General features: G+C 39.4%; 1 protein-coding gene across 1 annotated transcript in view; it reads right to left on the bottom strand.

The window, feature by feature from the left end:
* LOC104074576 (NADPH oxidase 3-like) overlaps positions 1–13817 on the bottom strand; it is a 39111-nt gene extending 25294 nt beyond the window's left edge. The window contains 5 exon segments of the mRNA XM_009574737.1: positions 2215–2360; positions 10808–10892; positions 12695–12805; positions 13006–13101; positions 13773–13817. Of these exon segments, the coding sequence (XP_009573032.1) occupies positions 2215–2360; positions 10808–10892; positions 12695–12805; positions 13006–13101; positions 13773–13817 (483 nt within the window).
* Between the last annotated feature and the right edge of the window lie 11129 nt (positions 13818–24946).

Raw genomic sequence — 24946 nt, 5'->3', positions numbered from 1 at the left:
GTCAGATGCTGATCTCAGTTATAAAGTGCAAATCGTGAAGAACAGCAGTAAAAATCTCACACGCAAGATGAGATTCAAGCTAAATATGCCAGCAGAGTGTAAATGAAGTCCCCATTTGGCCTGCAAAGCATATATATGTGTTTTCCTGGTGCTGATGCGCAGGAATGAAGGCACTTAGCATGCCTTCTGGATCCTGAGTTGGTTCTACAGCTTAATACACTAGGAGAAAAAAACCCTATATTGTACTTGTAAAGTGCACTCATTTGATATGGAAATCCTAGAGGTGATAATATTCCACAATGCCATTTTTACAGTCACTTTTTACGGTAAAATCATGCTTTCAAATGTTCACACTTGATAGCACACAGAACATTTTCAAATTGGTGCCTGTGAAGAGTGTGTTCAGATCCTATTACATATTAACAGGATTGATCTAGGTGATATTTTGAACATTTCCATTAGGGTGGCTAGTTTGAATGTTGAGATGAAACAAGGAAAAATGTCAAAGACACTTAGTGCATTGCTACTACAGGGGTAGGATGAAACTGAAAAGAACGCCTGAATTGTTGCTCTCAGAACTTTCTTCTCTGAAGTTAGAAGCAATCTTTTATTTGCTTTCCTTCATAATTTATTAATTCTGAGTGTAGCTACTGAGACATAAGTGGGCGATAAAACAAATACAAGTATTAGAGGTTAGAGTAAAATCTAGGCTGGTAATTGTGGGGCATATTACTGTGAGAAATCTGCAAAAGGATCTCAGAAAATGCTAGCCTTCCTCCTCAAGGGTATTTAGGAATGTTAATTAGAGGCCTACCTCACAATTATATCACCATGGGAAGGCTTAGCGGAGAAAAAAATGCATGCTCAAAGATGGTAGGTTCCTGTTCAGAGCTGTGAGCTCTGTTCTGTTCTTGGGGAACATCTCACGTGCATGTAGTGAGAATGGGCACCAGGTGTTCAGCAAGACTGAGCAGCTTAGTCCGTGCTTGCTCTCCAGTTCTGATAAACCTAACTACTTTGTCAACACTAACATCAAGGCTTTTGTGTTCACACCATTGAGACCATCCATTTGCTTGGTTTTCTTCAAGCCTGTTTACTTGTTTGTTTTGAAAGAAGCAAAAATCACATTATCTAAACTGGAAAGGAACTGAGAAAAAATAGGACAAAATGCCTGGTAACTGAAAAGTACTATCGAATCCTACTGATGCTTGTCAGGCCATCATCTCACTTTGTTTCCGGTTTCAGTGGAGCACACCACTGACTGAAAGAGCCCCACACCATGTTCATGCAGCCTTTATTGCATGCTGGCTCTGTGGGAAGTTTCTAAAGAGCAGAAATAACATGTGTGGGAGTCTCACCAGGGCCATTTCAACCCTGGAGTATACAAGAGTATACCACAGTATACATAAGCAAACAAATAACATCTATGTGATGTATGATGGAATAAGGAAAAAAGCTGTTTAATATTTGCACGTTTTACATGCATGCATTGCAGAAAGGATCTGTTTTTCTTTATGAGTATTATAAAGAATAGCTTCTCTACCCATGCTGTTTTGAGATAGCCAAGGAAGTGGACAGGACACAGAGCCACTTTTCTTCCCCAAAGCAAGAAGAACCATTTATTTGCGGGGCTGAGGTGCGCATAGTCTTGCTTGTCTCTGAAGAGCACACACCAGCACTGGCTTCCCAGTGCACTGACTCCTATATGCAGCGATCCTCCGGGTAGTTTTGCACGTGTTCTTCCCTGGGCAGCCACATTCGACATGTAACAGCGCAGAATCAACCCCCAGATTGGGAAGATACTGTGCAACCATGGGGAGAGAAAAATAGCAACTGTGAAAAAAAAGTTATTATGTGATACTGCTTTTTTTTTCTTTCTGGAAAGAAGTTGCGTTTGTTCCATGTATTGATAGTTTAGTTTAGTTTTTTTTAAATTCTTTGCAGGTTCATTTCATTGTCTACTATTCACAATACTCCTTATCCCCCCCCCCTCAACTGTCTCCTGACAAAATAATTAAAATAGTGTAGACATTTCTTTGAGCTTAGTAACCTGAAAATTGCAGCTCTGAGTAAGTGTTTTCAGCTGAAATTGAGGTTAACCTTTGGCAGCACCTTCTCGCTCTGGTTAAAAGCCTTTGAAATACAGTTTTACCGACAATAGAATCCACAGAGGAAAACTTTTTAGATGAGGAAAACCAAAAAGTGACAGCTTACTGTTTCATAGGTCCTGATTGGGTTCAAGTAGCTTTCATTTGGGCTCTTGCCAAGGCCAGAAAGTTTATTCCGTAACTCCCCGGCTTCCTTCGACTGGCTGATGTGATACCGCTCGATGTTGATCAAGTGGGCGACGATATGGATGGCTGCATGAGAGAAAGAGTGGTGTAAAATGGCAGACACACTTGTACATGTCCACAGTGCCAGAAGGAACTTCATTAAGCACACTACGAGCTATTTGAAAAGCTTGGGCATAAATTGAGAGCTTTGCATGGGCTAAGCTGACAATAAAAGGAAAATTTTATCAAATACATGTGTAATATGAAGCAACTGCTTCACATTGGAGAGGAAAGGAACAGCTCCAGGGTCACCTCCCATGTCTACAGTCAAGTGCCCTGCAGTCTTCAGTGTCATCAAAGGAAGACCTCTTGAGAGATGATATAAATGTGTTTGCCTCTGATATTAAATCGTTCAAAATGAGGTAAACTGATTAAAATACCTATTTTTTTATTAATATACTAGGATGTGCCAAGGTCTAATATTGCTTCGCAGGACACTAACTTGTCTGTTTTAGGCATAGACCAGTTTGCAACTTGCACGAGGGAAATTTAAGAGATGCATCCAAAATCTGTCCCCTATTAACAAGTAGCTATAGCATTACTTTATGCAGGTGGAGCCTGGGGAAGCCACAGGAACTATGATTTTAAGGGAGAAGTCTGAACCACAGTGTTAGATCTCATTTGCCTTGAGCATCATACATCACCTCTACTTCTGGCCTGCTCCCAAAAGGTATATGAAATGGTCAGTTTAGAAAAATGCCTTAAAGTGAAGTAAGAACTCCCCTGTAATTCTTCTCCTGAGTGGAAAGATGATAATTTCAAAAGAGGGAAAAAGGAAGGACTTTGTTTTATTATTGGCTAACATAGATGAAGTCGTATTCATGCTAGGTGCAGAGTTTCAGTTTTCAATATGAGATTCTCAACTCCATTACAGGAAAGTTGCAATTAATGCAAAATATTAAATGCCAAAGGATGAAAAAATGGCAATGAAAAACAATTATATGTTTACAGTAGAGCTATTAGGATATGCTATTTCTAGTTTTTATGATTAGCTTCCCATTATCATCTCTCCTTCAGCTTCCCATTATCATCTGTCCTGTTCCTGTCCCTGACCATTTAAAAAACCTTTCTAAAAGGCAGTATTTGTAGTAAACCAAATATGATCTGCTTCCCTGAACAATATTCTCTCAAAAGAAGATTCTTTTTTCCTTTTTTTTTTCTTTTATCTCTTTTTGGTTTTTTTCTCTTCTCTCCTTTCTTCTCTCTTCTTCCTTCTTTCTTCTTTCTTATTCCTTCTTTCTTCTTCCTTCTTTCCTTTTCCTTCTTCTTCCTTTTTTTTCCTTTTTCAGTTGTAACTATTTGCACAGAAGCAATGTCTTACTGTGCTAGTCACATGAAAACACAGGATTAAATGCATATACTTTGGTATCGCCAAGTCCTTTAGGTGCCTATCCACTTAGTGAGCTTCCTCACTCCACATGCCAGAGTCCAGCTCCTCTGCAGTGCCTGGGGAGAGCCATGGGCATGGGAATATGAGTTAAGGTAGGATGCTAGCCCTGGAAGTGCTTAAAGCAGCCAGTCCAAAAAGGTAGAAGATTGCACTCTTGCCCCAACAGTAGGTTAGCCCATGTGTCCAGGCTGGAGAGAGGTTATTTTCACTCTTCTGAGGTGATCCTTCTAGAGCAGTAGATGTGCTGTGGTTGGTTGACTGTCAGGTTGTACTTCATTCAGAACATAATGTTAGCTTAGGGACTCCCCCCCCGCCACTCTCTAACACCTGGTTCACCTCATTGCCCCATGTGTAGATACTCACTGGGAGATGAAAGATCTATTTTAAAATCCTTGTTACATTAAATTTAAAGTAGGGCTTTAAACCAAATCACATGTCCTAGTCACTGGGCTAGACTGGTTATTCTCTTGTGAGCTGTCTCCTGATGAAACCCTTAATAAAAATAATCAAATATTTATTGACACAGGCATCCCAAGTCAGTATCCTGAGCACCCAAACTACAAAATGCAGCTCCCATTTTTTCTGAATCTTTGGCCCAATGAAAAATAAATTATTTATACAAGCTGGAATAGCTTCAGCAGAATGGAGACTGAATCCAAGTGGGTATGAACTGCACAGAGATAAAATGAGCCTGGAAATTAGAAGACAGATTCAAGCCATCAAAGGAATGAGACTCTAAAATAACCTTTCAATAAACGGGATAATGGGATCAAGCAATCTAAGCAGCTTTCGGCTGAAGGTTGGTCATTTTATGAAATAGCATATATGACGTGACTGTGAGCATTAGAGGGTATTGGACTCAGTGACCCGGCATGTCCTGCGTATGTTGTTGTGGATTAGGTGCTGCATGTCAAACAACCTGGCCAGCATCAGGCGAGAGACGCTCCCCGGAGCTTGCACGTGAGAGGGTGCTCCCAGCACCTCAGCAGCGCCGGGATGCTGGGAGGAAGACACTAGACCACAAGCAGCATGTGAGATGTGTGGATTCAGACTGTCAAAACCCAAAAGCCCGAGAGGCTCTGAGCTGCAGGGTTTAGGTGGCAGCTGTGTGGGGGCTGTGGCAATCTGTTCCCCAGTGTACAACTGATGTATAAGCAGTATATAAACACTGTTTATGTACTTAAGTGTAACAGCACTTTTAAGTGCAGAGTGGGAAGGGGGGCAACTGTTCCTACAAGAGGCTCCTTTCAGAACAGATGTTTTGGCCTGGTAAGGATGTTATCAGATCCAGCTGGAAGGGAACCAAGTCATTGCTTGATGAAGACCTGATTTCTCCGACATCTGAAAGAGCTCATGCGGAGGACAGGAGTGCAGGGTAACGGACCGTTGTCTGCGGTAGGTTGTGGCGTTACAGGCTGCATGTAGTCCGGTACTGGACTAAGAGAAAGAGGAGAGAAAACTTTCAAAGGATGGAAAGCGCTGACGATGAATCTCTGAGTGGTCTTCTACTGAGCAGTTATATCTTAGCATCTGCTAGTGATTACTGTGCAACCGGTAATGGTACTTGTCCTCTATACGTGCAGGATGCTCTTCATAACTCTGATATGGTGTAGAAGTCACCATAGCCTTGGGACCACGTGAGTTTCACACAGTTGTGATCCATAGTGTTGTTTTACCAAGGGTTACCTGCAGCACATAATCTGCAGGTTTTGGACTACCCCTGCTCACTTAAAATAGTAACATTGACTAGAGGTGGAGGTTTGAATCTGTGTTCATAGCATAACACACTTTCTCTCTTTCACCTTCAAAACACATAGATTTTTTAAAAAGTGATACTGCAGATTGTGAAGTCCTCACGTGAAATGATGACATTTCTGTTGTTTAGAAGGCTACAAAATCTTGCACTTTCCTCAAAGTGCAGGACTGTACATGAATTTTACAAATTCTAGTCATGTCAGCAGCGACAGGAAACCTAGTGCTATCCAGTATATGCCGAGTGTTGAGAGTGAAATACTTCCTAACGAAGTATTCTAGTCTTGAACAGAAAAAAAACGGGTTGAATAGATATAGCTTCCCAAGAAGGTCTCGAGCCTGGGGCTGAATGAAGAGTAGTCGTGTTGCAACTTTTCCCTGGAAGAAGAGATCCACTTTCCGCAAATTAACCTAGTAAGATTTTTCTGCAGGCTATTAAAGGACACTGTTTTGTCCATCTGCGTATTGTTCTGCTTTACTGTAAGTGTTTCCTGTCCGTGGAAACATCATCATACCTTCTTCTTTGGGATTTACCACATCCTCCCTTCTGGGTGACATTGCCTCCAGCTTTCATCTAACAGGTAGAGGATATTACAAGTGTAGATTTCCAGAATGCACAGGAGAGGGGTTTTTTCTGCAAGCTATTCTGTGGTAGCTGTTAATGTACAGAGCATAGTGACAAACTGGAAGATACTAACATTCAAACTAATGATGTACTGAATATGTTGGTTTACCCGAGTCTCCCATGATCTTAAATATTGCCTAGAGTGTTGTTAGATGACTACTTCTGATGTTTTTTTGTGTGCTGCCAGGAAAAAATGATGCAATCTGAAAATGAATTATAGCTGGATGGTAAGAGTAATGCAAAGATCTAATTCCATTTTCAGTGTGGTTCATTTAATGTACGATAGTTGTAGCAGACTAAAAAGTCTGGCACTGGATACGTTGCCATTAGCTAAAATATCCCTAAAGTGCATTTTCTGAAGGTCTTTGCATCTGCAGTGTATAGAATTTACTAAGCAATTGCAAAATTAATATGCAGATTTCTGAAATTTGAGCTTGCAACAGTTGTTTTTTTTTTTCCCTGCACCACTTAGATAAGTTTACCATAAGGCAAACATTTCAGGATTTTCAGTTCAATTTTTTCCTCATTCTGCCTGACCAAATATAAAGTACGTAATAAATCATGCAATCTTTCAAACAAAGTTCTTTTTTATAACTGTGCATGAAGACTGAAGGATTCTCACTGTTGTTTTTAACAACATCTGGAACCTCTGAAGCACTTAACATACATTAATTTGTATTTGACCCCAAAATGTTCTATCTAGTCCACCTCTGCGATCAAATAAAAGGTTTTATTGGAAGGAGGGAGGGAGGAAAAGGGTTGCTGTTAAGGCATGGTGTTTACTGTACATATTCTTAAATACAAAGAGATGTAATTAAATTATCTTGAAAATCTGGTCAATTTAGCTAGTCTTATTCAGCCAATTGTGCCTTCAGTGAAGCATGCACAACTCTCATTGAACTAAACAGAAATTGCATGTGTTTATCTGAGGACAAGATTTCACTCTCTCTTTTTCTGCATGCCTGTACAGGATAATAATCAAATTGGAGCTTGCTGCTAGCAGTTAAATGTTTTGGTTAACCAACCCATCATGATAAAATCAAAGGGTCAAATCCTGGCCTTTCTGCCCACAGTGAAGAGAACGGCTTTGCAAGTGGCTAACCCAGGCATGGGGAATTTTGCCCCCGACCAAGCCCGGGTTCTTTTGCCATGCACTGCCTTGTGCCGTTTCTAGTTACACAGAACCCTTAATTCAGCTTCATGCTGTCTTTGTGGACTAAAAAAGTGCAGGTTATGTAAAAATTACAACAATAGTGACCACACACATACTTGCATTGGGTTTTTTTTTTTAGAATGGTTATAAACATCAAAGAAGAACATGACTTAGACCATTTTTTATCCTAGCTGGAAGCTTATAATCTTTAATTTAATGTAGTTTCCTTCCTAGTACTTGCACCAAGTCTGGATTTAAACAATCTGACTGAAAAAAAAAAAGCAGTTTAATGGAAATTTCATTTTCTGTAATTTCTGGAAGTACAACACTGAGATATCAGCTAAACCTCTGTTGAAGATAAGCATCTGCTTCCCTGAAAACTTCATCGCTTGCTTACGCAAAAATGTGACTCAGATCACCAAAGCCCTTGACATAGCCACCGCTACGAAAATGTGGTTGAAAATGGAAAGGTTTTCTAGTATTTTTAGCTATAGATTTTTCAGTGCTTGTCAGAAGCCAAACACACCTGGCATCACCATACTTCTCTCTGCATTTTGCAAGTTTTGAAAGAAAATTGCACTGCTGGAATTTTTAAGGAGCAGGAACCACCATTTCAAACAGCCTAACTACAAAGAACCTCGCCGTCCTTCCCCTATTTTCCCCTAATTGCTTAAGCTTTATTCATATGATAATTCAAAGACTGTTGGAGCAATATATCTATATAACCTTTCTGCAAACATCAAAACAACACAAGAAGCGGTTTCTTCTTCAGAATATGCACTGTATGTGAAAGTAAAAAAAAATACATCCCCCCAACACTCCCTACTTCAGAAAATGCGTGAATGTGCTTTCTTAAGAGGGTAAAAACAATACGGTAAGAGGGAGGACTTGTACAAAACGCTATTTACTATCTCTTGTAGATATCTTTAGGTTACAGACAACCGCCTCTCAACAGAAAAGACTCGTTTGCATTAGAAAGCATAGAATGATTTGCACTGATCAAACTGAGAGTGCATGAAACTATGATTTTATTCTAGCAGAGTTACGGGTCTATAAGGAAGATTTATTAGTGGGTGAATAACTCCCAGACAGCTCTTATCACAGACAGGCATGCAGAACGCAGGAAGCCAAACTAAGCAGAATTCCCTTTACTGAATTTTCAATGATGCCCTTGATTATAGATAGCATTGTTTACTCTCTCTCTTTCCTCCAACTTCCCTCTTCCACTAGTCTCTAATTATACCCCTTTATGACCTGACCAATTAAAGCCTGCTCTTGAATTTGTATTAGAGCTGATGAAAAATTAAAGGTACAGATGTACTTTTTCCAAGGGCATGCGCACTTCAGCTGATCTGGCTGCCTGTTAGAAGCCAGACAATACTAATGTTGCACTGACTATTTTTAGCACGCTATTAAATAAATATGCTGGAATAACACCACCTGGCAAGCTGAGATGAATACACGTTACTTTAATAATAAAGGAGTCTACAATTTTATATTGTGAGGCTTAGCTTACTGAGCTGATCTGCAAATTGGTTTAACTTCTTGCTGCCACATTTAGGCTATTGATCATACAGGGAAGAACATTCATTTAACTAAGAATTACTAAATTGCAATAGACTAATAGGAGTTGACTATGCTTTTGCCTAACAAAAGGCAATATGGGTAGTACTTGGATAAATAATGTGTCAGCTGAGAGGAAAATGGCATCTATTTACACATCATTTTAACTCTGTTAGATTTTATGAAAAGAGACTCAAGATACTTGTGGGTATCTCTTTGCTCTGAAACGTTGCTTTTCTGTCACAATATGTGCTGTAGACTGTATTTTTTTAATGAACTTGAAATTTAATTTCAGGCAACTGAGTTTCTGGCCAGGCCATTCTTTACTCATGTCTGACTATACAGTGATGTAGTGTTTTCCCAAATATGATAGTTGTTTCTTACTTGCCTGTTAGGGAAGCATGAGTTCATAAGTTGTCATGTTTTGTTCTTTAGACTTCCCTTCTATTTTGTTTTCTTCCTCAAATATCTCATCAACCATTTGTCCATTTTGTATTCTGGGAAAAAAACCCAACCCAAGTAACAACCCAAGAACAAACCCTCATTTTCTCCCTAGAGAATGACAGAATTAAATAATGGTGCTTTCCGACATTTCACATCAGCTGCTGTGTCTTTTTCCTTGGAATTACTGAAGCCATAAAGTAATCACTTTTCTGATAAACTTGCGCTTCACAAACTGTCCACCTTAACGCACTAGCAAACATTTTTACATGAATGTAAAAACCAAAAACATAAAAGGTTTGACTGTGCAGTTTTACTTTCTTTTCGGAGCATGACAGATTATACACCGAGTAGAAGTTGGTTAATTTACATTCCTGGGTTGATTTGTTAATTAAAGAAGCAATGTTGCGTTCTGTAGGAATCTGCTTTATGCTGAAACTGAACTCTGATAAATGAATGGACATGACAGATAAGTAAATCATCATAATACACTGTAAGATGCACTTTCTCATCCCCCAGCCTTCCCCTCTGAATTCTTTAGCACTACATACAAAGGAGAAATTTTAGCTATTGATTCCTGATGGCAATCCTGACTTCATATTCTTGTCTCACTGCATGGGGACATTAACAGCCTATACCTGGGGGTAGAACTGTTACCCTGCAATGTCTTGTGCTTGCAAATAACCCTGATTAACTCCACGTTAATGTGTCTCCTTCACGTTTTCTAAGAGAACTATCTGCCCCAGCTACCTCTCCACCTCTATGTGCTTACATCCTTCCTCGTATTACCTTTTGCTCTTCCTTCTCTGTGCATCCCTCTTCCCCACGCTATCTCCTGCTCCCCTCATGTCCTCTGAATTCCTACAAGCTTCAGTCTTCTCCAGGTCCTTTAACCACTTGGGGAACAGAAAGGTGCCATGTCTTCTTCCCAGCCAGGCAAATGAACACCTATAGCTCTGTAAGTCACTAGGACCAGCAGAACAGGTAACTTTTGATCTCAAGATGCAGTTTTTCCCTCAGGGGGGCCATTAGTTCCCTGTACCCATCACCTATTTAAAAAAAAATTATTTAGGAATTTGATGTTTTTGAGACAGCTGCTTGTCTCAAATTCAGATTAAATTTATTACCTGCTTGAAAAATTATTGAAGAAGATGTAGCGGTGGACAGATGAGCGGTGTGACTCGCAAGCACCATTTCTTTTGGAAATCAGACTGTAATGCTATGTCATCTCCCCAAACATCTACTCTGAGGGATTTAATGAAAGTTATTTACACTAAATGTTAAGAGTACACAAGGTGGTTGCATTAACTAAATGGCAACTAGTAGTTACTATCCAGGTTGAAAGTTTATTGACTTAACAGTCAAACTTTGCTCAAGCAAAAAAGGTTACAAATGGTTAATCAGATGGGACTCCTACACCTATTTAAAGCTGCAGTCACCAAATTACACTAAAATAGCGTGTCTCAGAGGTGATGGGGATTACAGCATTAGGCAGAATCATTGTGAAATTCAAAACAGTTCAAAGGCAAAGAAGAAGAAAAAAAGCTTACTTGCATTTACAGCTATTCCATAGGCAACCATCTTGTGAAATGCGATGTGTTTGTCAAGCTGTCTCCTCAGTGCTCCTCCACAGCACTTGGTGAAAAAGCAGAACTTGTTTTATATAATTTCTATCACTATTTACATTTTGGAGAGGAGAAGAGAGGAGTTCGGTACATTTAAAAATGGAAAGTTGAAGGAATACAGTGGAAGTTTTGGGTTAACTTTAACTTTGGGGCTCAGGTAACTGTTTTCGGCATAGTGACGCTCCAGGATTTCTTAAGCTATTCAGCCTATGTAGGGGCTCAAAAACAGGTTTGATAAAACTCTGCTACATTTAGCTGTGAATTGTCGGTGGTTTATCTGGGCTGCTGATTAACTCGTTTGCTGGTATAAGGACACCAGGGTGGGCCACCACTGTTTTGCAAGCTCAGGTTTAGCTGCGCGAACACAGCTGAGCTGCTGGCAAAGCCCGCCTGCAATGAAAACATTTTCGCTGCTTTTATGAAATGCACACCCCAGGAGGGCGAGGCTGTCTAGACCTCAGGTGGCTGCAGGCTTATGTGTTACTGAGCCATCTCCCCATTACTGGAAGTGCCCCCCGAGGGGGGTGTGCTCACGGCCAGCTGGGCGCCTCTGCGCAGAGCCAGCCTGCCGCCGGGGCGGGCTGCGGTGAGCCAAAACGAGCACACTCTGCTGGAACCTAGGCAGCCCTCACGGACCTAATTCAGTCTCTGGATGGGTGTCTGGATTGCTCGCTTGACCTGGCACAGTGCCATGCCAAAGATCCTGGCATTTATCCACGTTTTTTCCCAGCTAATAAATCTTCCAAAAATCTGGAGCACCGCAGGGCGCAATGCCAAGACACAGCACCTCCTCGGAGAGTCACTGGGTCCAGCCCTGTCCTGACCATGCTGGAGCCAGTCAAGTTGCTCTGTACCATGCTCCTCAAGAGCAGAATATTGTCCAGAAGAGCAAAATATTGATTATCTGTGAGAAGAGTTCCAGTTCTCTGAGTTCTTACTCAGCATCTAAGTGGGCATGCATATATTTTATGTTAATTCACAAACTGATTCAGAAGTCCAACAAGACTTTTTTTCTTAAATGCTCGGCTCCTGGACTCAAACAGTCATAAAAGTGTTGATTCCCTAAAGACTGCTTGAAATGTAACTCTAACTCTGAAGAAAAAAAAAAGGCAGAACTGAAATAAGAACCAGCTTACAATAAAATAAATTAGTGTTACGATTTCTAAATTCCTGTTGTTCTTGGAGTCATGAAGTGATCAGTGATTTTTTACCCAAACGTGGTATTGGAATTGCTCTGACTATAATAATTCACTGCAAGTTGAAGCTATAACTAGTAGAGCTAAAGACTTAAGTTCTTCCTATGCATAATGTAAATGCCTCTGAGCAGATGACCATTCCATTACAAAAACATGTTTATAAGAAAGGAAGACCTGAATAGTGGCCACTCAGGCAGAAGGGTTTAAACATGTTTCTTATTATCCTTATGACACTTCTATCTATCCGTACATTTGCTCTCTCCAATTTTCACTTTGCAGCTACACAGGATACACATCATAGATATGTATTTTCTCCATTTGGCCAAGTTGCATTATACGTCCCTTTTTTGTAGCTCCTCACTTTTCACTTCATGACACCATGCTATGCAGCGGCTGCCAAAATCAGTGTTGCATTTAGAGCACTGTGTTAAACAAGCCATTTGTTTCTCTTCAGTCATGAATACTGACAATTTAAATGGTAATAACTAGGCAATAGTGTACAGACTTCTCTATCAAAAATTAAAATTCCTTGGAAAATGTTTGATATGGATAATACTGCTGAACTACTGAAATAAAAAAAGGAGGATAATATGGCTATTTGAGAAATGGTACTTACAATGCTTGCTCCTCTTAAGAATGAAATAAGGTTTCTACTGACTGGTAACAGGATTAGCATGCAGTTAAAATTAAGGCACGTTGCAGAAGCTCTTGCCCAAGCCAGGGTTGACTGTACATATAACAGTATAAAGAAATTAAATTACAAGCTTGGTATAGGAAGAGCAAAAGAAAGAAAATACTATATTAACATAATACTCTTATATGGGAAAATTACTGTTGAAGCATCAAAAATATTATTATGAAGGATGTAAATAAAATCACGCATACATTCTTCTTGTGGAGCCCTTTAACAATCAAACTTGTACTTACTCCCAGCATAATCCGTGTATAAATGTAAGCATCTTCGTCTTCATACCAGTGGAAGGTATCAATAAACAAATAGAAATTCAGTCCCAGCCACACCAGCTACAAAGCAGACAGGCTACAGATTAGTGACACTTACAGTATTTTTTAATACATATAAAACTGGTTATGGTTATAGTTTTAAAAGTATCTGAGAGATACTTCAAAATCAGTGTGCAATGCAATTTCTTGATCACAGATGATAGAAATCACAAACGCCTGCTGGAATGAGGCTATTTTTTAGCAAATGCAGGATTACAGCCCTATCCCTACATCCCCGGTAGAGGATATAGATGACATTTACTGTTTGATGGTAAACTTGATCTTAAACACAGGGCTTAGCCTGGTCTCTAAAGAGGCAGTAAAGGCTAAAATTAAAGAATTCCAGAAATGGAGGGAGTTAGGAGCTGAGGAAGATCCTTTCTGTGCCCCCCATACTCAATTCACCAAAGCCTCTGAAAATAATTCAGAATATAATTTCAATTACAATTGCAAACCCCTGTTCCCTTTTTCTGAGGACTAAAGTACACGGACTTAAAAATAATTAAAAATAAACCAGTAAGACTTTAAATTGTTTTTAAGACTAGTTATAAAAAGGCTGCTGAATATTTTATAGCAAGTTTTACATTAAGCTTGGGAGTATTACTGTAAGCAAACCATAAAATGTCTTTTAAACAAGCTTAAAATATTTATATATATCCAACTAGGGTTTTTTTAATGCTAAAAATACTCACTAATAACAGCACTGAGAGTTTTTCATTCAAAATCCAGCATCCCATCCTGAGCGCCTCTCCCTATGCTAGCAGCAGCTAGCTTGCCTTCCAGTGTAACCTGAGTTCTCCGTCCATTCCTCAGGCTTTTCTACTAACTCCTTTTGTCTTTAGATTTTAATAAGCACCTAGTGGGAGCAGGAGCTCTCTCTAGGAATTTTCTAATTAAGGACTGCCTGACAAGAACAGATCACCCAAGTGACATGTCTCATGACCTGTGTAAATAAAATGTTGGTCATTGTCCAGTCCTTTCTCTCTCCAGAGTTATTTCTCAGCAAATGAGAGATGCTGTCATTAAATTGTCCTCTTGTACTAGCACATATTTGGGTGGGTTTTTTTGCTTTGTCTTTGCAGTTTGAACAAAATACAGCATTTCTTCATGATTTGGCTTTTAACGTAGTAGCAAATGGGAGCATCCCGTATGTGTATATAAGACGGGAGCATTGCTAAAAGATCTTGGGAGTGGCAAAGTCACTCAGTCAGAAGTTGGGAATTGTCAGAATAAAGGGTGCCCCTCTAACATTCATCTGGATTTCTTGCAAATATAGATTATGACAATGTTAAAATGCATGATAGTTTTTCATTCATTTGGCTGCAGTCATAAAATAAGCAGTTACTTTCTCTTTTGCCTGTTTACATTGTTCGGCGTAAGGACACAAATCCTACGTCCTTCCCGCCCTGCTAGGAGGAGAGAAGTAACAATTAATTTCCTCCTGGGCTTCTCTGTCAAGCCTCACAAACAGCAGCTGCGTTCACCCATGACCTGTGAGGTGAGGAGAGGATGCCTATTTCAGAGGTCTGAGCACAGAGGGGTTAGGAAAAACTGTCCCCCTTACTTGCACATGTGGCTTGAGCAGCCCGGCAGGTCCTGTGGCTCTCCATGTGCTCCGGCCCCTGCTCCCACATTTTGTCTGCAAAGTGACATTGCTTTGGCAGGACTTACGGTACTCAGGAAATATAAGCCTCTTCCAAATACAATCCACAAACACTGTCCAGGGCTAGAGCTTACCCATTTTTTTTTTAGGATTTGTTTTTATTTATAAAACCAGATGTTCCTTTTCCTGATTGTCCTGAGGACTGTTCAGCCTACTTCCTTCTCCTCGGAGGTTTACTCCTGCGAAGATCTAACGAGCCATCTGCAAAAATGAGTCAGCAGCATTCAGTACCTCTCAGCAAGATCAAAACCTTTTGAGAGGCCAGTGTTAACAGAGAATGCTGTTAGTCTGTTCAAGACTTTTCTTTAGTAGGTGGTTATCTCAGCAGCCAGCACCATGATTATATTCAACGTGAAGAGCACATTTTCTGATTTGCCTTTACTAAGAGAGAAGAATAATTTATTGACTTTTCTGCACTTCTCCGGAGGGAAATCCCTTCCCCTTGGTCTCCCTTACATCATGGAACTGGCAACAATTGGGGGAAGGAAGAGATTGCTTTGCGACAGGGTCAACTCCGCTGCAGGAAGGTCCTCCTGGCCGACCAGGTCTTAGCTCCTCTTTTGTCTTGTCCTGGTGAGCGCACTGCATTTACCCTTTGCTCCGCTTGCCAGAAGACATGCAACCTCTGCCTGTAGTAATCTTGTTCCTTCCCCAGTAAAACCATTTTCTTAAAGCCTGCCTGACTTGGCTGCAAAAGAGACCTTTCTGTGACAAAACAGCTTAAAATTTCTTAAAGTTGAAATGCTATTAAGCTCAGCTACTTTTTAAACCAGTGCTAATGACCATTAATGAGTTAGCAGAACCATGGCAATGTGGTTATGAATATTCTGAATACAAGCATTTACAAGGGGTTTATTTTGAGCTTTATTTTTCTTGGATGGTAAAATTAAGCATTATTTATTAACAAACTTTATGACAAGCCATGTGCAGTAATTGGCCACTGTCCATTGTGTGACTTGATATAGGCTGTTCCCACAACCCCCCTCTTTATAGTAGCTTTGGTAATGCAGGAGCTAACAAGATAGTGAGTATTGCTGTATTTTTCAGAGAGGTCAAAAGAAGAGGAAATAAGGGAGAAGGGAAGAAGAATGTGCAGAGGGTGAGGAGAAATACTGGTAAGGTCAGATGCCAATTTTAACTACTTAAAAAAAAAGGGGGGAGAGAAAACCCACTATCTGGATTAGCTGCACTTCAAAGGGAAATGCTGCACTGCGATGTTCTGCTTTGAAGTTCAGCCGATCCAGACAGCAATTTTCTAAAATGAGTCAAAACTGGCATCTGAAATAGATTTTTTTTCAGAGTACAGCAGATTCATATGCTGGTTTAGGCTCCAAAATTTGTCTGGATCAGCAGCTGTACTTCAAAGCAGCACATCTCAGTACAGCATTTGACTTTGAAGTGCATGTGGTCCAGATGCCAGTCCTCTTAAAGGAGCCGATGAATCAACTGCACTTTATTTTTTGTCTGTCGAAACAGCTATGTTTTTTCTTATATATAACGGTGATGTGTGTGGTCTCCAGTATGGTATCTATCAATAAAAACATAAAGCTAACACAAAAGCTCTTTATTGCTTCATTTTCTACAAAGGAACTGGTTATCATCATTTTATTATACTGATTTGCAGTGATCTCAGCCAATTTCTAGCACAAACTATTCAGACAAGACTCAGGAAAGGACATTTTATTGATTAAAGAACTAACTGTATTCCATTTTGTTATTGTTTTATCATTATCATGAGCTGCAACTGTTCTAAAAAGGATATAGAATAAGGATGAAAAGGGATTTGTTCTGGCAGTTGGGGAAAAAGCAGTGATGGGCATGCTAAGTTCCCGTGCAAGAGACAGGCAACTCTGTCATTAGCTTAAAAGGTCAGCTTTTGCATGGAAAGAGGTTTATGAGGTGCTGAATTCTTCCATGTAAGTATCTCAGCATTAATGTCAATGTTTATATCAATTACTGCTACAGATCTCAATCGCAGTTAGTTCTATTCTGTTTGACAGCAACCTCTATCTGAGGTTGTTAGTAATTTCTTTAAAGTACTTTCAACAGTGCTTACCCTTTACAAGACAAATTAATTATAAGCATGAAACTGTATATATATACCTATATATATTTCATTTTGCTAGGCTATCCTAATTTTACTATTCGATATGCATGCCTTGTTTCTCAAAGGCAAAATCATTTCAGTTGACTCTGAATTCTGCCCTAGTCCTTTGGTAGTTTTCCTGTGTGCTTGACTTTATGTCTGTTAGTAACCTGGATGAACTCGACAAGCTTCACTATGCTACATATAGAGATGGCATAGGTAACCAAATGATCCAGAGGATCAGAGTGGTTTAATTTTGCAGACCATCCGATAGCCATTTAATTGCTGACTATATCAGAGTGTACACTTTGTATTAGACTGTACAAAATGGTGGTGCTGCAGTGTTCTCTAATTTTTACATTATTTCTACATAATGATTAAGAAGTGAGAGGCAGATTTGTCTCTGTTGAATGGATGAAAAAGCTGCACAATATATTTGATAAACCATTCAACTTTTGTGGAGAGAGAAGCTGCTGAAGCTGATTAGAGTGCAAACCTTTTCCTTTTTTTTCCTCTTTTTTTCTTTTAAAGACAATTCTGAAAGAACAGAGGCCAAGGTTCAGCTTTGGTTGTTCTTCAATGCTCTGATTCTAGCTTTGTAAAAGAAGCTTATTGAATTTCTATAAACAGTGGCTGAGTGACTAGGAGCTGAAAAACAGCTATATAATTTTTAGAGATTTTCTTATAGTGTTGGTTTTTTTTTTTAATTTAACTACCTCATTAATGTTAATGTTTTGGGTTTTTTTTATGAACTGTACTCACATTGTGGATGGGGGAACTGTTTTAAAGTTTGAGAACATTCAAAAAATCCCTAAAGGTCTAAAAGGCTAATGTAATATCAGCCTTGTCAGTGCCAAAGATTCAAAAATCATCAGATTGTTCTAAAATTTATGAAATTAAAAAAAAAAGAGTGTGCAGTTTGGGGAAGAGTGCTGACTGAGTACTGAGACTTCAAGGGCATCTGGCTTCTCATTTACAGCTTTTTTTCCGTAACAAAGTGTTTATTTTTTAATAAAATATTAAAAATCTTGGCCCCAGAAGTGGGCTTGAACAACAAAAAAAATCACGCAGTTATCAAAACACTTGTGATGCAGCTGGCAGAATTAGCAATGGTATAGCAAGTATTGACTATGTCCACAAACCCAGTCATTGGTCACAAGGCACAAAATGGAGAGAAAGACTTCTGTCTCTATCCAGAAAAGCAGAATAAAGTTTCAGAACCGCTTTAAAAAGAAGAAAAGTCTTTTGGTTGTAGGTCCAGCTCCTCTTGAACTCCACAATTCAGTGCAATAAAACAGACACAGTCCCATAAAGCAGTTCCTTTCCCTCTGTTAGCAGACCTGATACTGGTATCAAGGATATCTCAGCTGATGGGCAGTGCCGGGATCTGGAATCGCAGCGTACACCCACAATGCCTACAGGAGTCAAGAAAAGGAGTTGAAAGAAAAGTGAAATGAAAAGGGTCTGGGATCAAAATCAGAAGTAATGAAGGCTAAAAGGGAGGTTGTCACTGACCAGTGTGGAACAACTGTTGTTACTCCCTGAAGCAGGGCTCGGCACCCTGTTTGCACAGGGCAACCCCAACTCTGACTCTTTCCACAAGCCAGCAGAAAGGTTTATAATCAGTTCCCAGCCAAACGATATTAAAATTTGAATCCAAACCTTTTCTCTTTCAAGGAGGTCCTTTATTATCATGCTCACACTGTAATCAAAATATATTCAGGAGCAATTTGAGATGTTCAAAAGCTATTTGTTTCAGTAAGTGCCAAAATCTCCCAGCTCTTGACTGTGCATGTCCAGAAATAGAGTATCCTACCTTCCTAATTATATGTGCAAAATGCTGGTTTTCCCACACGAGCTGTTTTCCAGCTTAACAAAACAAAACAACCCCTCAAAGCAGCTGAAATCTTGTACAAATAGGTGTATCCACAGGTTACCCAGATGAATTTTCCTTTTAGCTGTTTTGTAGGTAGCAAGCTGTGGAAAACAGGTTAAAGATGAGCTGAGAAATGGGAAGAACAAGGAGCAGGAGGAAAAAGGGAAGACAGTAGCGTCCATGATGTCTTCTCTGTGTCGCCAGACCTGGTAAATCCCATAATAGATGAGATATTTTTCATCTGGCCCTGTCTCATATGTTCCTAATACAGCACAAGCAAGTTGTGCATCAGGTGGCCTCCCTCCAGCTCTTCATCTCCTGTACCAGGTGCCACTACTAAGTCCACCGATCTGCAATCTCCGACACTTTTTTGCAGGACTGTGCTCACAGGATGCCCCTTATGGGAGCAGGCTCTGCCAGGCTAGGTATAACCCATGATAAGGGGGAAGCGAGGGCTGTCCCCTGGCAGGTGAGGTGACGGAGGGCTTTTCACCTCCCCCAGAGCCAGGGCATCGTTGACACAATGGAGAAAGTATTGAGAGAGACTCGATATGGGTATAAAAGGGTTGTTCAGCCCGGAGAAGAGCAGACTCGGGGATCTTATCAATGCGTATAAATACCCAATGGGAGGGTCCAAAGAAGATGGAGCCAGACTCTTCCCAGAGGTGCCCAGTGACAGGACCAGAGACCATGGGCACAAACTGAAACACAGGAGGTTCTGTCTGAACATCAGGAAACACTTTCTTACTGTGAGGGTAAGAGGCACAGGTTGCCCAAAGAGGGTATGGAGTCTCCCTCCTTGGAGATATTCAAAACCCATTTGGACACAGCCCCAAGCAGCTTGGTGTAGGTGACCCAGCTCTGAGCAGGGAGGTTGGACTGGGCACTCTCCAGTGGTCCTTTCCAACCTCAGACATTTTGTGATGTCTGTGATTTCCACTTAGTTTACTAGAACAAAGTAAATGGAGCATTCTGAAGTTTCTTACCCTAGACTATGAGCATACTTAATTTAACTAAATTAATTTGTCTTTTGTTAAAATTTTCATGAAGAAGTTATTAGATTAGTCTGATTTTATTTCTGGCTCTTATTCAGAACTTTGTGATCCCATTAGCAGTCCATTTTTATGAGGATGAAATGTTTTGGAGTGCTAGATTGAATATTTTCAGTGGAATATTTTATAGCAATTTTGATTGATGCAGTCTTAAATTCTTTCATTGGGTATCTTTTTGGATACACCAAAAACAATGATAAGAAGGAAGCATAGGTATTTAAGTGGCTTCATACACCCTTAAAACGAGTAGCAATGACATGAATAAAGACTTTCATTAAATTAATACAAGGACTTGTATATAGGTATGTTTTTAAAGCTGTGTGCCGCAAATCATTTTTCCAAAAAACACATCACCATGCAAATTCCTCATTTGCATAGTAGTAAAATTACCAGAGTTGATAAAACTGTATGTTATCTGAATGGTTTTCGGTGAATGATTTCTCCTCATTTAGACTTTATATTCCTTCCCAAATTCATTGTGAGATTATTATTAAATCCTATTCCATATTAGATTAAAAATGAAATACAATTTGCCCAGCATAGGAGCATTAAAAGGTGACTTCTGTGTATTCCTTGGTATCAGTAATCATATGCACATTCAGGAAGAGTAGCAATATGTACAACCTTTCCAGATGGCTATTCACAACTGCGCACAAGAACAGAGGTCAAGAGCTAAGAGTTCACCTAGCAGAAAGCATTTTCTAGCATGTTTGAAGTGGAAATTGTATTTTAAAGTAATTACAGGCCATCATTTTTAACACTGCAGTATAGCAATATATAAAAGCATAAGCTGTAAGTGTTCTGGACTCATTTCTCTGCCAATAAAATGTTATTTGCTTCCATTACCTTAAATTCAAATAAGCCAGTGGCACTGTCTATGAAGTATCTCTCTGTTGTGAGAAGAAGCCATGAAGAGACATAGGCAGAGGGGTAGAATAAAGATCAAATACACCAAGAGGAGGTGAAGAAACAATGAATAAAGACAAAATGGGAGGATTACAGACATTTAAACAGTATTTTCATAGTCTCAGAAATAGTACCCTTGTAAGCAAAGGTTTCCAAGTGATGCCTGATTCTATTTCTCCTAACATTTTCTCCCCACATCTTTACCCCCTCCCCTAAACTTTTTCTAAAAGCCCTGTGAGTTTTAGCAACTAAAATAATTAGTCCTATGTCAGACTTCTCCAACATCTCATGGCAATAGTGTGCATAGGTAAAAAGTCTTTTACTTACGGTTTGTGACACATTTGATTTAAAATGCTGTGGACGAAGCAATAAAGTTTTAGGATGTCGGATCCATCCCAAAGGGCCAAGTAGTTGCACATGTTTAACACATCTCATGATTTGGTCCACACAGTTGAAATTAAATTTTGAGTTATTCCTTTCTAATAAGACCCCGATTCCATTCATTCTCACCTGTAGTGGAGTAATTCCTGATCAATGGGGGTCTGAGGCTGAGCATGGAGAAGAAAGCAGCAGAGCATCTCATGCTCATTTCTCACCTCTCCTCTTCCTTGGGCAAGGCGCGGGGACTTCTTCCTCCTCTCCCACCGTACGCAGGCTGGTCTCCTGCCACGGTGCTTTCTTGAGAAAGCAACACAAGCAGCACAACCGGCTCCCATCTCCTCCGGCCAGGCAGTGACCAGCAACGTCCCTGCTGAGCCGTCACCACCACAAGCACCACCACATTGCCCTGGCCCCGCAGCCTTACCCCAGCCATGCCTGCTCTCCACAGGCATCACCCCTCACCAGGGCTCCTCTTTCTTACATCATTTTGCTCTAAATTTAGATTAACATTGCAAGTGTTTCAAGGCTTTGAGCTGCCTGCAGTTTCTGTGGAGCTGTAAATTTACCTTATTGTAAGTATGGACATAAAGGTAAAAGCAAGGATGTGTTGATTATGGTATTTAATGTATGCCTGTTTATACTGTAGTTACAACTTAAGCTAATGAATTCAATTTTGTTAAAGGTTTTCCCAATATAGTGCTTTAAAACAGAAGAGATTAAATTTGGTTTATAGTCAAATATTGCTCATTTCAGATCTCGTAAAAGTTCTAGCAACTGCCTATGGTTTGAGAATAAAGAAATTAAAAGACACTTAAAGGACTGTTAATTTAAAAGTTGAACAACATTTTTAAAATTTAGATTTTAGAACTAAAACCTTGAGGGAAGCCTACTTACAAATCATGCTAATTTTAAGGGTTTTTTTAACAGAAATTCAGTTAGAATGTTCTGTGTCATTTACTTCAATACTCAACTGATAGTATTTGTATTATGTGTATTTTATTATAATTATATAATTTTATAATCATATGATTTTATTATATAATAATGTATTTTTCATTGCAAAAAAATACACTCTTTTTTTGGTAGCTCTTGCCATACTTAAAGTACTGCACAAACATTTCTACTTAGTCTTTACAACAAACTCTGTAAGACAAAGGTAAGTTATTATAAAAAGGAAAATCAGAAGGGGAGATTAAGTGACTTGCTGAAGAGTCACAGCAACTGTTAACAGGTTGTGTCTCATAAGCAGTTCACAAGACTTTTACTGTTTTTTCTGTTGTTTTGAAAAAGGCTGAAACATTCTTCATATATGAGAACATTAAAACTGCACTGTTAATTGTTATTATAGTGGAGAAAATGATAATGTGCGATCACTACCCCCAAATGTTTTTACTGTGATTTGGTAGATTACTTGAGAGAATGGCAGCGTGAAACAAAAAGAAAGATGTCAAGAGATTTATTGATTATTTGTCTTCTAAAGTCTTTTCCCCCCACGTATTATCAATACTTGTGAAATGGGAAACTGCTGCCATACCTTGTGAGACCTGCTCCAGCAGCCCTGTCCTGACATTACGGCTGATGCTGGCTTTGGCGACTGAGACCTGCCCCGTCTGCTGCGTGGGGAGCCGCTCCGTCCCCTGCCCGGCCTGGGGGAGGATGCACCAGCCACGCTTGCGCGCTGGTTCATCCTGCACCCTTGGCCATTTCAAACAAAATGGACTTTGAATGCCGATCCGTATATTTAAGAATAAAATTGTATGCGCAGGATGAGGCTTTGTTTCCCGGCAAGCAGTGACTTCAGAAAGGTTCATGGTTTTGAGCAGAAAACTGACTCATTCTGAATTCCTATTACAGTGAGTTGGCTGAGCGATGGCCACAACGGCTATGTGGTTGTGGGAGTCCTGAGTAGGACTAGGAATACGAAATGCTTTATAGCATTGGTAAAATCAATATAAGAAAACGCATCCAGAACTGGTAGTCAAAAATGATGTAGAAAAATTGGTAATGATAGAGAAGATGGCCGCAAAGATCAGGGCTGAAGATAATACTGTCCTTTGAAAAACTTTTGCACACAGTCAGTCGCAAATATTTTTCACCCCTTGCCCAGGAAGAGTGCTCAAGAATCTCAGCTTTGAGCTGACAAATAAATAAACAACATCCTAGACCTTGTTGTTGGGGTGACAGCCTTGAAAATATAAATCAAGTGTAAACTGATCTAGTGATGCTTTCCAGACCTTAAAGACATCATGGGATGATTGCTGAGGAACATGAAATGTCCTGCAGATATGAATGAACTATTAACTCAAACCTGCAAGTGACAGCCTATGGTACATTGAAAGCTGAAACAGCACGGACAGTATGAAATAAATGTAATATCAGACACACCATATAAATCATGCTGTGTGCAACAGTATGCACTGTTGTATTTAGTCAAATAAAATAATCCTTAAAAATAAATATTTGCTGCTATAAAATTTTCATTGCAGTTCCACAAAACGTAATGAGCTTGCCTCAGATCGTGCTTCCAAGACAGATATATCAGGGCTGTGGTAAGTGAGCAAATCTTCCATCAAATCTGGCCTAACTTTAGCAACATCATGAAGAGTGACAAGCTGTAGACTGAGCCTGTCAGAGAATGGGTGTATTTATTAAAACATGCAATTTATCCCTGAATTTAGGTGCTGCACTAGACTGGTGTCAATTGAATGAGATGGGGCAGAAGTGTCTATAAGAGAAAAGCAATGATGGGGGTGGCTAATTAAAGTTCTAAGGGAACAGATTTTGACTTACACTATCCCATAATTTGCTTTTCCTTTAATGACTTCCCTCTGTCTCCTATACATGTAAATTACACTGTCTGAACATCCCCTGAATGCCAATTTGTGCAATTTTTTTCTACTTCCATTCTCTTTCATCCAATTTCTGATCCTCAAAGCCATTGGAAAATTTGTTGATATTCAATTTTCCACCTGAGAATACTATTTGGTCCAATTTGTGTTGGTCAAAATTATGATATTAAATTTAGCAATATCTGTTTACACTGGTATTTTATACTCAAAACATGTTAAAACAACATTTTACATTTTTGGAATTTTCAATTTTTATTTTTCTCTTTCAAAAGAAAAATTATCAGGAACTACATTAAAATAATCAAACCCAGCTGCTTATATTTTATATAATCAAAGTAGTTCAACTGTCCTAAGCAGCTTTGGAGATGAGTATCATTAAAATTGTTTTCTCCCTCAGTTTTGAATAGAAAGCAATTCACAATCTGAATTTTTCATTGAACAGAAAATTCTTTTTCTGAATAACAATGTTCTTTATGTCCAAAGAAGAACTGATCATTTGATACGTTCGATAAATGTGACACATTTCACTAAAATTGTGTGGTTCCTACAGTCACATTCCTGATAAAGATTCCACAATTGTGCCTATGTGTTTGCTTATTACTTTTGGCTTTTGTCCTACAAGTTTACGAATACTTTGATTTTTTTCTTTTTATGTGAAGAGTGCACTTAAGAACTCAAGATAAGAGGCTTTTGTGCCCAGTGTTGATTACTTTCCTATTGATATTGAACTGGTCTTAGAATTTCTGCCTAAAATTTTCTTTCTTTTGAAAGAATCTGTAATTTTCTGAGTGTTTATTAGATTCAATGTGAGTATATTTTAGCTGAATACATACTGAAATTACTACAAAATGAAGGTGTTTTATTATTACTGGAGATGGACTGAGGATGAGCTGTTTTGTACCTGATCTGCTCTTTCCCCAAGGGAGAGTGAAGGATGTGAATCTGACCTCACCCTGACCTGATCAATTATCAGCTTCGGACAATGATTTAAGGAACCTGTCTATACAATTTAGGAGTTAAGGCTGATATTAAGAAATTTTCAACATATTAACT

The sequence above is a fragment of the Fulmarus glacialis genome, unplaced genomic scaffold (assembly GCF_000690835.1).
Source record: "Fulmarus glacialis isolate BGI_N327 unplaced genomic scaffold, ASM69083v1 scaffold15153, whole genome shotgun sequence".
NCBI lineage: Eukaryota > Metazoa > Chordata > Aves > Procellariiformes > Procellariidae > Fulmarus > Fulmarus glacialis.
Note: the sequence above shows the minus strand (reverse complement) of the source record. Positions and strands in the feature narration are given on the sequence as shown.